Source organism: Charadrius vociferus, unplaced genomic scaffold (assembly GCF_000708025.1).
Source record: "Charadrius vociferus isolate BGI_N301 unplaced genomic scaffold, ASM70802v2 scaffold15, whole genome shotgun sequence".
In the NCBI taxonomy this organism is placed as follows: Eukaryota; Metazoa; Chordata; class Aves; order Charadriiformes; family Charadriidae; genus Charadrius; species Charadrius vociferus.
Genome location: NW_009650064.1, coordinates 457345 through 473109, shown reverse-complemented (window position 1 = coordinate 473109; position 15765 = coordinate 457345). Strand labels below are relative to the sequence as shown.

General features: G+C 36.8%; 1 protein-coding gene across 1 annotated transcript in view; it reads right to left on the bottom strand.

Annotated features, from left to right (window-relative positions):
• RSPO2 (R-spondin 2) overlaps positions 1-15009 on the bottom strand; it is a 47033-nt gene extending 32024 nt beyond the window's left edge. The window contains exons 1-3 of the mRNA XM_009891903.1: positions 14901-15009; positions 10610-10753; positions 9421-9609 (exon numbers count right to left, since the gene is read on the bottom strand). Of these exons, the coding sequence (XP_009890205.1) occupies positions 9421-9609; positions 10610-10753; positions 14901-15009 (442 nt within the window). The remainder of the gene's footprint in view (positions 1-9420; positions 9610-10609; positions 10754-14900) is intronic.
• Between the last annotated feature and the right edge of the window lie 756 nt (positions 15010-15765).

Genomic DNA, 15765 nt, shown 5'->3' with positions numbered 1-15765 from the left:
CAGCTAAGTTACAGGTTTCAATGTAAGCAATGTATTATTTTACCATATTCACACAAACTCACAATTTTAATAATTGCAGTTGTGACCCATTGTAATATGCATCTGTCGTAAAACAGCAAAAAGGTTTGGAGGGAGTTTGGAGGGAGGCTGTGACTTAATATCCAGCTGCATCAACTTCCATGAAAGATCCACCATACCAGTTTCAAGGAAAATACCAACCCAAATACTGCACAGTTAAAAAAAACCTTGAACTTGGAGAAGTTCTATAAACACTGAATGGGAACAAGCAAAGAGAGAAAAAACTAATTACCTAAATCTTGGAAATCTTGGAAGGGTTCTTTTCAATAAGTGTTGATATTTTTCAGGGCAATTAATTGCTCAGCTGCTTAATATAACTGACCTTATTTCAAACACATAGAAAATGGAGGACCTTCAGCCAACAGCCACATCTTGTTCACAGAGCTTTGAGAGCCATCTAGATGATCAAGCAATGTGATCTAATTTAATAACAGCAGAGTCATTCCTTGAAAATCTGCAAAGGAAACCTGGTTGTTGGTCCTTGCCAGATAGTACTTGGTTTTAGAATTAAATATAACTGCTACTCAAACTGATGTTTAAGTTTATATAGCTTACAAAAACTATCTCTAACTACTTTTCAGATACGAGTCTAATCAGGTTGCATTTTCCCTTTAGAAAATAACTAGGGAATGGATTGCTTCCAACAATGTAATAGAAAAATAACAGCAATTTTTAAAAAGTCACACTAAGTTTATACTTGAACTCATTTTAATGAATATGAATCAATTGCACGTGTATTACAGTTATTTAATCTCTTAGCTCACACACATATATGCATTTTCTTTTCTGCATGTGTTCAGGGGTTTTGTTGCTCGAGTTGAGGGCTTGTTTTTTTAAAACAAATGCTGTAACAAATTCAGCTGAAACATTTTGTGTGCAAGGGAAGTTTCAGAACAGGATTTCATGGATTCATTCAGTCACATATTTCCTCATTCATATTACCATATAACACAAAAACTACACCGTTTGAAAAATAACATTGATACTAATCTTTCTGTATCTCTGTCCTATAGCTACAAACAGTAACATTGCGTACTGGGTTGTCAGGATCTAACAGACTTTTTGTCCATCAGCCTTAAGGAAAGAACATATCTGCTCATGTTTCATCATTAACACACCTTAATTTTCTTTACTGTTTTGATAGGAAAGTATGGAGAACACCCCTCTGTCAACAGATTCCTAATTATCCTATCTCTGCTGCAGAGTAGAAAAAGAAGGCAAACACACAACAAATATTAGTATAGGGGTTTTGTTTCTAAGAAAAAAAATAATATAAAATACTATATTTTAATGCAGAAAAGAAAAAACAGTTTCTTGCTATAGTTTGGTAACTTTATAGTATACCATTGGTGGTCACTTTATAGTATACTATTGGCTGAGAGGTATACTGTCTAACTTTTATCTGCAAATCTAAAAGGCATCAGACATAGAAGTAATGCACAGGTACATATGTGCATTATATAAGTTCTCATATCTACATGTAAATGAATGCAAACATCATGGAAATGTAATTTCAAATTTGCTGTGCATTTTTATATGGCACTTAGAAACAAATACAAATAACACCATTTTTCCTATAATTTATATATCAGCATTTCACATACATATGAAGAGGAACAGAGCTATGACCAAAAAAGGGAAAATATTTAATCTCTGAAGACTGTCAGAGGAATCCTGGTTTTTCTCACAGTTGATCTGATATAACAGGAAGCTGGAGTAGATGACCTTCGGAGGTACTTTTCAACCTGAACTACCAATTCAATGTTGATTTCTTTATTATTATTAGCAAATACAAATGACAATCTTCGTGCTCTTTTTTAGAAGCTGGCACAACCTTAGTGACTATGGATAATATAACTATACCTCTTGCCTATGTGCCTTAATTTAAAATACTTAAAGTCTAGTTGCAGGCACTCTCACTGAAACAACCAGTATTACAGGTTTCATTTTCCTTAGGGTTTGGATTTCCTTTACTGTTAATTTTCACCTGCCGCAGTCCCTTCTGAATGTGACCAGCTAAAGGGTAGGAAAAAAAAAAGGCATTTTAATACACTCAGCACAACATTCTCTGTAGGAAGCAGATGTTGGCAATGCAGACCAGCAGATTCTGCAGCTGACAAAAACTTGTTTCCTGAACAAACTTACTAACAAGAATGCCAGGCTCTGAGGGTTAAGCCACACTATAAAACAGTTCTTGTTTTCTGGAAAGTCTCCAAACTATGTTCATCTTGTCCCTTCTTGCTCCCGCTTGCTACCTCCTTCAAAAAATGTGCAGAACAGCCATCAACTAAAACACAAAAATATTTGTTCATTCCTATTGCGTTCCCAACCTGCATTAGGCAAATAAGTGTCTTCAGTGGAGTTTACTTCTTATAAACTCTCTGCTGATGCTGAAATGTCTTTTTTTCCTTTTTTCCTTCAGAAGCTTTGAGTCATGCTTTGTAACTGAAAATTATGGGTTATATTTTCAGACAAGCTAAGGCCAAGCCTTACTGGTCAGAGTGTGATTCATTTTCACAGAATACATGGAGGAGGCAAGCCTGCTTGGTGACACCGATATTCTGGTAGAGCCAATACTGAGCGGAGCTACACTTAATTCAGTTTCTACTTGTCTGCTGAGGGCAAAATGGCAGATTTGGTCCAATGCTACTGCAAAATCAACAGAGAGCTGCAGCAGGCAGTGACAGTATATTGTAAATCCTATGTACTACAGTCTCCGTTAAAATGATAAGACTTGTAAACACTAGTTTTTAGTATTACAGTGATAAATAATATTCCAATGTCTTCAAGATTCATGCAATACTGACCAAAGCAGTAAGATCTTACTGTTTGTAAATCTTGTCATCTATCCCAGAACCACAATGCTTTCTGTTTGCTACCATCCCTCCTTAGATCATGCCTCAACTTATAATCTTTTCCAAGTAGGATAATTTTCTTTTATCTATAACTTGCCACATACATTTATGTCATGACTTAACTAACAATGGAATGAAATAACTAAGTTGCTAAAAATGTCAACAAATTAGACTGGAATTTAAGATTTGAAAAGTCAAAGCATATCTAAAACTAAAATACAGTTCTATATCTGCATCTCTGCAGCACCTCTGCTGGTCTTTCCGTGTTTTCTTAGACTGCCATAGCACACTATGCTAAAATAAAGGTACATTGTGCTATGTATCTTTTGGATCCTATGCAAGATTTTGCAATTACAAGCATGCAGCACTCAGCCAAAGACAGTTGAGTCAATAGGTCAAATGATAATAAAGTAAATTAAGAAATCAGCACTTCCAACTAAGCTTCCATATTGACTAAAGCTAATCTCAGAAATGCATGAAATAACAGCTTTATATTCAAAACATTAGACATGCTCTGCATATTATTTCAACATCAATAAACCACGCCAAATTAAGAGATCTCAGCACTATAACAAACACAGTAAAGACTTGTTCCTTTTCCCTATGACAAGTCATTCCAGCTTCTCTCTAATTGGGAGTAGAAGACATCAGAAATTTTCCAAAGCCTGAATGGGAAGAACGGTGTTCATTCAGCCTAAACCCACAGCACGCTCTGCCTTTCACAGCAGCAGAATGATCCAGCTTGGTCCCCAGTCCAACTTATTGCTCTCAGCAGCATGAAGACCATTCAGACCAGATTGTTCAGGGTTTTGTCCAGTCCGGTCCTGGAAACTTCCAAGGATGGTGACTGCACAGTCAACTGGACAAATCTAGCCCAGTGCTCAACCGTCCTTGGGGAGAAGGGAACAATTCTTGCTGTTTCTGGACCAGTCTTTGCCACTTAAGCTATCTGTTCTTGTGGCAACATAGCAAGACCAACAGGGGACATAAAATGTGGTGATTATGTTTACTGAGACCCAGCTAGAGAGAGCCTTAGCATTGACACTCAAAAGGCAAACAGCGTTTGTAAGTATTGTGCCTACTTGTGACTACAAGTGTAATGTCTAAATTAAGGTCTCAAAAGCATCCTGGCTTACAAACTTTTCCGTATTGGGCACTTCAGTGTAGATGTAGTCACAAAGCTCAAAAGAACATAATCATCTGCCTGACCACTGCGATCACTCACTGAGTTCTGATGCTACATTTATTTTGAGGCTTTTTTTTTTTAATTACTTTTCACTTGTGAATAAGAGATAAATTGTAGCTGAAAGGAAACTAATGAAATTCAACAAAGACAAGTGCAAAGTCATGGTTCTGGACCACCTTTTCTGACCCTAGTTTGAGCAGGAGGTTGGAGTATGTCGCCTCCCTAGGTCCCTTCAAATCTGTATTATTCAATAATTCTATGACTTTGTTGGTTGCGCAAATAAAAAAATCTTCAGTTAGCCTCCTATAAATAAATCTAATAAAAGAGAGAAATCCCGATTTCCTTTGCCAGGTTTTAAAAGAAAACAAATGTTAGACCAAACTTTGAAGGGGAGTTGTGGGATGACACAAGAACATTTTTGACCCTTTATACCGCAAGGTTGTCAAGTTAAAGTCAGAAATTTTAAAACAATCCCTCTCAGAGGAAATATGCCAATTTAAAGAAGGAAAAGATACTTACCTGCTTGAGATAGCTATGTGTAACATGGCCTCTATTAGAAATTATGCTAGTTTACTATACTTCAAGCATATAGCTAGTGTCTTCACCAAAGTGTATCTACAGTTTTACTCTAAATATTGTTTATCCTACCTTAAATATTCTTGCAAACTGGGATCATTGACTCCCTGTTTGCCGTATCACTTATTATATTAAAAGAACTCCCACTACTTAGTTAACATACATTTTGCAGTTTTGCATATTTATTAGTTTTCTATATTGAAGTATATATTCTTTACTCTTTTAATCTTTTCAGTCATAATTTCTGAATATTAATAATGAAATGTAAATGCAGTATAAGGACAGAAAGCCTGATTGGGTATTTTTACTGTTGCTCTTCCAGAAGTCTTAAATTCTATTGCAACAATGGAAACAAGAAAGATTACTGCATAAAAAGCCTCCAAATTCCAATCAAGCAGCATGAAGTCCATTCAGTTACACGTCTGTGTCAAAGAAAGAACTCCCTCCCTCTGAGGCCTCATGACCTGTCCTGATGCTTTCCCTCTTTCGAGCTCAGGAAATTAATGCAGACGTACATCCCATCTTCACCTCTTTTTCTCACCTCTCTTTCTCCATGTCCAAAATAAGCATTCAGAAATGGCATAATGATTTTTTACTAGTAACAATAGAGTAATATTCAGGTATAACTTGAAGAACTGCAGTCTGACAGAAGACTAAAAGAAGCAGAGAGCTTCTTTGCTTGCCTTTGTAATACTTAATGAGAAACATGAGAGCAATCTTCAAGTACCTCCAGGTTACAAACCGAAAAGGAGTGATTTACTGAGGTGAACATGGGGAATATGTCAAAATAAGAGGTAAAAAGAGAATATTTATAATAAATATATGGGAAAGCTTTCAGACAGCAAGCTGTACCAGCGCATAGAACATTTCTGCCTGCTAATTTCCCCATTGCTTGTAATGCAATCACTCTTTTTAAAAAAATCTTGTTTTCTTTCTCTTTGAGCTAAAGAGGAGAAAACTCCTTATCAGCAAAAGACCAGCATGGGTAGGAGGTGGCGAAACAATCCAAGTCATCTTCTGCTAAGTCTAACCTCTCATAGCATGAGTCATGTTACACCCAAGCCACAGGGTAACATACATAACATGAACAGATACACAAATGTGACATTCCCATCTGGTAATAACAGTTAAATCAATTAGTACTGACAATAAGAAAATACCACTGAGTAACATATTTGAAATCAGACAGAGTATCCTTTTATGTTTCTGGCTTCAGCAGAAGTGAAATCATCTTTCACTTGCATTCCAGCTTCTATCTCTACAACTCTGCAAAAACTGGGAAAGTGGTTAAAAATTCTTCATCAGCTAGATTTGTACCACAGCCATATGGCCAGATGGGTAACATCTCAATCCTTGATAAATATAAAACTGAAGTACTTAGTAGGAAAACTGAATTTAACTCCACTTCTGCAAATGCGTAAAAATCAGTTTCATAAGTTTTTCTGCAACGTGGATCATAAATAGTAACTGTAGAATGTACGGAAGTAGAAAGCATGTGTCAAAAGCACTGTATTTGACCCTGTTCTACCAAAAATATCCTTATTTCCTGTGCTCAATTTAATCCATCACAATCTACAACCATCTTAACTGTATAATCCAACCCTTATCCTACACATTTTTGTGAGTTTATGCACTGAGAACGTTAGGAAGAAAGGACTTATTAACAGCCTCTCAACTGACATTTACAGGGATTACAGTTCTTCAAGTCCCCCAGTAGTGCTAACCTTAGATTTCCTCAGTTTAAAAGTTCAATTGCAAGATTTCTAACATCAGGAAAACACGGCAGTTTTGAAAACACAGAATCTCCTCCTTAACAGCCAGAATCTGCTCGATTTCAGCTTCCCTGTAACCAGCATCTCTGCCTCCGGCTCCTTCACAGGGAGTAAGTAAGCAAAGAAACACTTCACGTCTCTAATGGGGCAACCTGCTAACTAAATTAAATATGATAAAGGAATGGGATCTCAGACCAGCCGTGTATATAATCATAATTAAAACATACTACGCAGGAGGAGCTTCGAACACAACAATCTCCGTGTCTTCCTCACCCGCAGAGATGACCAGGCCCGGGGAAGTCTTACCCCAGGCACTTAAAACACCACTAACCCACTCCCTCCCAGGAGTTTCTCAGGAGAGGGAAAGGAGTTTATATTCTGGCCCGTGTTTTATAGGATTGCACAGCAGCAGTATTAAGCATCAGGGTTCAGTGTGGACAGTTCAAACCTGCGGTTTTGTACAAATTGATTTTTATCTTTGAAAACACAGGCAGGGAATTCCACACCACTGGAGGACAGGAAAGGACTATAATCTTCAGGATTTACTGGAGCCCATGGTTACAAAAGAGAGCTACAAGTCTTTCACGCTGAATTTGTATTTGCAGCAACAACTTTCCTGATACATAGTAAAAAAAAATGCAGAGGTCTGGTCAGAGATCTTGATACAGATTAGGCAATACATTTCCTAACTCTTAGGAAAGCCCACCACTGTATCTTTGAAAAGATATAACTTGAGCAATAAATCTTTAATCAGTGAGCTGAATTTGATGGACAAGAAAACTTGAAACAACGTAAGAAAATCTGCTACAAAAAGCTATGAATGTTCAACAGTTCCAGATTACCACAGTAATATTAAACATGCTGCAGCATTCATTAATATTGTGGTCCACTTAAGCACACTTCTCAAACTATTTACAGCAATTTGAATCCTAACTATATTAGCAAGGCTAAAACCACATCAGTAAAACTCTACTTGCCGGGAGTTTAGATAAAAGCTGGATATCGCATCCATGAAATATCTCCCTCCATACACTCTGGGTACATAAGGGACCAAATGTCTGCCATATGGAGTTGCATTGAAAATATTCTGCAATTTTCCCAAATTCTCCCCTTCTAGCTAAACTTCATGCATCTGAACAACGAAAAAAATAAATATATATTTATTGGAGATTTTGTAGAACTTCACACAGGCTCGTTTTTCTTCCTTCCATTTCAGCATTAAAACATTTCCCCGGTTGATCTGATCCCTACCCGGCTCTGCACCTCAGAGTTTGTTAGAAGTAACTGGAACAGCTCATCCAGCTCAGCAGGCTGCACCCACTACCAAGTGTAGCTACCCTGATGTAGGTGTGGCTGACCCATGGTCAAAGATACCACGAGACACATACCATGGCAGCCCAAATCAGCTTTGATTTTTACCTTTTCTTCTTCCTTCCTCCAGAGATGTTCATTGTGTAGCTTCTACTTTTCAATGTCTTTGAGAAGTTTGTTTAGGTTGCAGATGAACTGCAATAACAATGCACCACAGTGCCACTATGACTACGCACTACATGTGCATGCACGCGTATATGATTATAGGAAGTGGCACAGGGAGGAAGAGTGCATAACAGACTCGGTTAACCTGGATAACCGAGAATCGTGCTGTAGGTGACCCTGCTCTGGCAGGGGGTTGGACTAGATGATCTCCAGAAGTCCCTTCCAACCCTAACCATTCTGTGATTCTGTGATTCTGTGAATCAACTTTATTTTCTCTTCCAGATTGTGTCAGGGTCCTAGAGACAAAAATGAAGCTTGCACAGATTTAACCTGTAGCTAAAACTTTATGTATAATTTTCACACATACTGGTGGGCAGTATGTTCAAACAAGAGAGACATATTCAACAATTCCAGAACACAAAGCATACTTGTTTATGTACCTATTCTAAGATTATTTCAGTTTTAGCTTATTCATCAGGTTATGGCTTTTCTCAGGACTCTACAATCCTTCATTCCTTTTTATTTGTCTCATCTCATGGTTGACCCAGCTTGCAGCAGGAGGTTGGACTAGAGATCTCTTGAAGTCCCTTCAAGTCTGAATCTTTCTTTAACCCTATGATTCCAAAAGGAATGGCATCTTTATCACCTGCTGATTGATCACCCACCTCTCCTACAAACTCTGAAAACTCTGTAAATGTTCAGTCTGCACAAGTGAAAGTTAATCATTTCAATTTAAAAGACAAGAAAAACTCCTCTCTACCAGTGACATGTCTCCCCTTTGGGGTCTACAAAACTGAACCCAAATTGGAAGCTCCAGTATCACTACTTCAGTCTTAGAACACCATGATAAAGGAATTTGATTATTTCTTTTATCTACTTGTAGTAGTTGCCGTAAGCTTGTCTCATGCTGAAAAGCTTGATCTCTATAACTATTCTGTTCATATCCCATCTAGTGTAGTTTGGCCCTGATCTGCAATATTCAGAACAAGTAACACATTTGAGCTAATAGTTCCAGCTAACAATGCCATGAGTAACTAACTTCATTTGATTTAAATATCCATCACACCAGCGCTGGGTATGCCGCCCGTAGAAAGTTTAAGAATCGTGATCTTTCCTGCCATACACAGAGCAATTAATTATTCCACTATCACTATCATTTTCATGCTGAAGTTCAAACTGCAACACATTACATTTTTTCCATGAGGTACGTCTTTGAAAAAGCCCCGTTACCACATCAGGAAAAAACACAGTTTCACAGTCTACTGAGAGACTGACCACTCCCACACTGAGTCTTTCCCTGGAGTTTTGCTGCACAAATTAGGACTGCCATAGTACTGTTGCCTTTCAGCCTTGGCTGGCAGGGCAGAGATGGGATTTCCCCTTCAGCTGGGAAGAAACAGCTCTTTTTTTCAAGTTGGAAATTGGATTTCAGTTAAGGAAAGCTCATAAAGATTCTTGTGGCATGGACTATGCTTACCTCCTGGACAATGCCTCATGGCCATTTTACACCGTCTGGATTCTGCGATGGTTGGGCACGGTATCGTGTCTTTCGCTGGCTTCTTCACAATTTGCCTTGTTCTCGTTTCCAGGCCCCACTTAAATCCACATGTTTTGTTATTTCTGCTGCAAGTTCCCCACTCACTCCACTGACCCACTTCACAGCCTTCTGACAAGGCAAAAGAAAACACAAGTTAGCAAATTTTCTAGGTTTTATTTCTATTTTTTCCTTGTTTTTAAAAAAAAAATGTACTATTAGAATATACTATTAGAATGCACCACTTAAAACCTTTACTGTCAACAGGCAAAAAGTTAGAAACAAAATTAGAGTATCTTATGAAATCTGAAAGAGTCTTTTCAGCCGGCATCAACCTGAGCACAAAACCATCAGACTATCATCAGTCCCAAATATTCAGAACTCCCCCTAAAATCATGAGATTGATTTAAATTTTTCTCTTTTTAATAAACAAGTCCTGAATTTGCAAAGCTCAAGAGTTCACTTTTCCAGTCCTCTCCATCACAAAATGCAAGGAATAATCTCGAAAGAAAGAGTCTGCTCTGACGCAATTCCCAGGCTTCAAGATAAAACACTAAATTGTGAGAACTGCCAGTGCTGGCTCAGAGTATTACAGTAAATTTCTACTAAAACCACTTATTTGGTGGTTACTTGCTAATGGAAAAGTGGGGAGCTGCAGAGAAACTAGAAGTGAATTTGAAGGCCAGATGTCACAGGAATTCAATCCGCACTGTTCCTGGGTTCTGGTCTTGGTAAAAGGCAAAACGAGCAAGTAGTTTTACAAGGGTGAGAATCCAACGAGTATGTCATTAACTTGAAGTTCTAAGGCAAAATCTGGCCTTCCTGAAATTCTACAAATCCTACAAGTTATAAATCCTCATACAAGGTGATTTACAGTTAAGAGGACAGAACGTTGTGATGCAGAACAACAGAGGGGTGTTCCCAATAATGCAATATTTCAAAGTTTGGAAATTATTATTATTACTATTATTGTTGTTGTTATTATTATTATTATTAAAGAGATCCAGACACAATCCATTAGTGAACATTTCTTGACAGAAAATACTAAGCAACAGCTTAAAAATAGCTTCATAAGTATTTGCCACCTGGCAAAGGAGCTGCTTCAGCGGCACTGCTGGGCTAGAAAACTCACCCACACATTCCATAAGCTCTTCCAAGGCTGCAAATCCAGGGGGGCATCCTCGGAAGCAGCGGCCTCTGTGCGAGTAGAAGCCAGTTTTGCATTTGGTACAAAAGTCTCTGCTAAAGCAGGAGTCGCAGTTTTCTATTCTGCATCCTGAATCAAAAGGATCATAAGGAACAATGAGACAGCTAAGTTAGGGTCAGACTGAAAATGAAAGGATTTATAAAGCAATAAAATAGCAAACGCAAAAATGCTATAATGAGGAATACTGTAATCCTGAAACCTATCTGCTCTATAAGAAAAATTACAGGTAACTGTAATTAATTACCACATTTTCTCCCATACATTTTAATCCTACTTTTAAAATTGAAACTGTAGATAAAATTTCTAATTAAGTGATGTTTGAGTTCACTATATCTTTTTGGAGAAAAATGTTCAACGTAAATTATTCTTGTGTTTAAGTGACTTGGAGGAAAACAAGATGAGACAGATTATTTTGGGAAGTATGCATGTATTACATGTACTTTATTCAGTTTATTATTTGTGATTGCAAGCAGGATAGATTTTTTTTTCCATCAGTAGACCCTACGAATAGCTGAATTAATACTTTTATGTGTTATGTCTGATTTCCATATCTACACATATGCATGTGCTACCATGCAAAAAACCTCAATTTTTATGGATGTAACTTCTCTCCATTATTAACAAAGTAAATCCATAAAAAATAGCCATTATGAAATGACTAAAAGACATAAAGCTATAATCAATAGCAAAAAAAAATAAATACCATTGCTTCTTGAAATATTGGATTTCTCTGAAAATTTAAGAGAAATACAGATTACAGATTCAGAAGCAGACTGTTCAGAAAAATCCTGTTCCAAAATAAAACATGGCAACTTGGAAATGAACTAGATAGCAACAATTTTCACAGACACCTGAAAAGCAGAAATACTTACATGGAGGCTTATGAAAGTCAGTCATACATACCTACAAAAAAATGCCAGGGAAAATGTTCCAAAGATTAAAAAGTAAAAGCCATTATATTTGGAACAGTAATGAACACTTTAAAATTAATTCAAATAACCTAATCCTTCAGCTAGCATACTTAATTTATATTAACTACACTAACTGTATCCTCTCTTTAGCTATCTGAAGTCACAGCAGACTGTATTTGTTATTCATTTCATGCAACAATATACTAATCTTTTTGGTCACATATCATTCATTTATTCTACATTCTTTTCTAGAGAAAAAAATCACAAACCATAAGGACTTCTGAAATAGCTGTTGGTAAATATCCCCTAACAACACTTCAAATTTAGCTACTCTTTATAAAACAGATTTTAATATTTATTCTTGAATAGCAGGCCAAAATAGGGTATACCATAACACTTAAACTGCATGGCAGTGGGAAATTATTCTTTGTTAGCAATTAGGGAAATATGAGGCTTTTTTGATCAGATTTCTTGTACCATTGGACAATAAAGTAGTCAGACTGCATGAAAAGAAATAAAAAGATTTCAAATGCGTACACATTTCTTTGGCTAGAAGGAACACAAATGTCAGTTGGAAATCTTGCACTGCCAACAGGAAGGTCTGCAGGCTCTTTTTAGACACAACCACACATAACCTGCATGCTGCCAAATCCAGTGCCCAGCATCTCTCCAAGGGGCTTTTAGAATTTGCGTCCATATAAGCAGCACAAGTTGAGCTTCTTAGTTTAATTCGTAGGGAATTCCCAAGAATAGTAATTTCTTTTTCATGAGGGTTGAACTGATCTCCAAAGAACAGGTGATCAATGCCCATACAATGACCCTGCAAAATCACTTCCCCAGATTAAGGCATCTGCAAGGTAAAATGGTAAGGTGAGCTGCTCTGGAGATGTATTGCAAAAGTTAATTGCAAATCTGGTTTGTTACACTCAAGATCTATGGCGAGTATTTATTAATTGCAATGCTTGAATTAAACATCCAGTGTATTTAAATACTCAAAAAACCCCATTTGCCTCTTGCCCACCCACACAAGACAGTCTGAAAAGTCATCAAGGTTTTTACAAATCATTCAGTGTAATAATGAGGTGCAAAACAGAACATTAAAAGAAAAATTACCATCATGTGACCCTCCCTCACATCCAAGTGATTTAAGTATATTTTTGAAATAATGTTTTAACTATTGTTTTCAAAACATTTTGGGGAGTAACTTGTTTAAAGTTTACTCCATTTGAACTTTTGGGGATGAAAGAGGGATTAAATGAACAACTTTCAGTACAAGTTGCCTTTTGATATCATATAAACATTCTTAGCAGGCAAAAGCCTGCCTCACCTTACGCTGGAGATATCCTCCATAAAACTATCGCTATTTAACAGTACATAAGTGAATACCTCATATTTAAACATTAAATGAATGAATCAATCTTCTTCCAGTTTCTTGATCATACATCAAAATTCCCATCCTGTTTATAACTTTTGCTTTCTCTTCAATGTCAGTTTTCTTTTGTATCACAGTAGAGTCCTTGCCATGGTAATTATACTTTGGAAGCATTAGTAGGGGCTACTGGGTTAAGGTTGGGTGGATATTCCCATCAAGACAGTTTATTTTCAATTTTTTCCTCCAAAGATAAATCACTCCAAATATGAAATGCCTATTATTTAATCTGTCTCAGATGCAATTCAGGGGAAAATACTGAAAGAATATTAGGAATACTTTAAGGATTCTGAAATTAAAACATTAATTCATCAGATTGGTACTCAGCATAATGCTTGGGGTTAGTGGGTGCTAATCATGATGATAATTTGACTCAGTAATAGACCACACTGCAGCTGAAGATCAATTGACAACTTCTCTTTTTTGACATCCTCCATACACTCTGTTTCAAATCATGAAGGATGCTGGTGCTGGTGGTCTTGTAGGGGTTTTTTTATAAAATTTAAATAAACTAAACTAAAGAACTGAAGAACTGCAATATTCCAAAAGTTATAAAAGCTAACTTTCTAGGACTCTATTTCCAATTACAAATTGTCATAGAAATCATAGAATTTTTAAAGAGTTTATTATTTTTGGTGCCTAGCTTCATTTCATTATGTTGTTTAAATGGTTTTGGGGCAAATGTTCTTTGTGTTTGTTTTTTTTTTAAATAAAAATGCTCTTAATAAATTACTTTAACTGTGACTGAGGTTAGTAAGTTAGAATAAATAAATTCTTTAAATTCTTTTGCTTTTACAGCTAAATATAACATCATGGATAGACAAAGAAAGTATACACATTTTCACTTGGGACTCCTAGAGAATGTTGGTACTCCATGATGTATGTTAAGATACATTGGTTTGGAACTAAATATAACTGTGCCAAATTTTGTATTTCTTATTGTTAATCAGCATCATTATTTATGTATACTTTGTTAAATATAAGTCTTAATGGAAGTATAATGCAGAATTAAAAAAAAAATTGCATTCTATCATTTAAATTATTAAGTGGATAAGAAATGTAGCGTGAAATCTACAGAAGAATTGTTTGACATGATATACAATAATTAAGAAAACCATTTTAAAAAATGGTTTTAACCTTAATGCAATAAAAAACAAGGAAATACTCTTTAATGATCCGCTTTCTACTGATTGCCACAGTTTTCAAACTTTCTAATCTCAGCATCTTATGGCTAACTCTGGAGTAGGAAAGCAAAAGCTTTCCTACTTTTCAAAATCCCTTTCTAAATACTTTAAGATTCCCTTTAAATTAACTACTCAGCTTACTGATATAATAAACTGGAACAAGAGATATTTTTTATTTAATCTGGAGAAGGTTCTTGTCAAAAGCAATTTTGTTACCTCAATTTACTACCTATAGATCTAATTGATTTTCTCACCAGTTCAGTGGCTCGATTTTCTGTATAATATCAGTAGCTAAACCATGCTGCCAGTGTATTCTTTTTATTCCACTGAAAAGATTTCCTAGAAGTTTACAACACCAAATAACCCCAAAGGAAACAAGACCAAAACACTTGAGCAGAGCTAAGATTTTAGACCCAAGGAGCTCTTTAGAGGAAAGAAATAGATATTGTGTAATCCACTGTATGCTTCAGAAATGCTTTGATTCCTTTTCTCTAAAAATAAACAGAAAATGGTGCCCACTAGAGGTTTCCAGACAGACAAGGGTAACGGCCGAAGAGATTTTAGAAGCAGTAAGGAGAGGGAGCCTAGACGTGGAAGTTTTGGAGGCACGGGGAAAGATGAGATTGGTGTTGAGGGGAGAGAGAGTTGTTAAATTCAGTCATGCAGAAGAACCTCAAAGAGCGATCACATACCTTTGGCAGGCCTACCATACTTGAAGGGCAACAATGACAAGGTTGGAAACCTAATCTTCAGGTCCTGAGAATGAAGAAGTAAAGGCTGCTTCATTGCTGCTGTTCCCATTCTGTCTGTAGGTTAGGGGCAGACACTTATGAGTCCCTGCCTTTTCCTTCCCTTGTATTCATATTGCAGTGTCTCATCAAGGGTCTGCTTCCTACCAGACCTCAAATGCCTTCTGTTGCTGCTCAGCATCTTGCCTCCTTATATCCCACTGGCTCTACTACCCTCTACATAACCAGGACCTGTTGGACTCATCATAAGGCTCTTACTGCAGTTCTTCTAGCACGATCTCGTATTTTCTTTCCAGTGTTTCTATCTTGAGAAAGTCAGAAAGTGAAATACTTGCTTCCATCCTTCCACGTGGAAGGTGTAAAACACCCCTGAAAGCCACCCCCATCTGAAGACCACACATTCTCCTGTGGTACCATCCTCACATAACTGGACTAAAAAAAGCACCCAGGGAGGCCCAGAGAAATCTGGTTTGGCTGATTAGCACAGCCTATTTCTAAACAGATGACATTTTTTGAAGTGTTACACCATACTTCCCACAGAAGTTGTATGTAAATGCTAAAAGAACAACATTCTGACCTCACTGAAATCCATGGCAAAGGTCCTAATTGCTTCAGCAAGGGTAGTTTTGAACTAATAACTTTCTTATCCCATCAGATAGACCAGAGCCTACTGCAGTGACTTTAATGGGCAAAACTAATATTAAAAACCCTAAAGAGAGATAATCCTTCATGATAAGTAAATATTTATAAAGTGAAAAGTGAGAACTGAAGAAGAGCAGTACTCCAAAAGTTAGAAAAGCTAACTTTC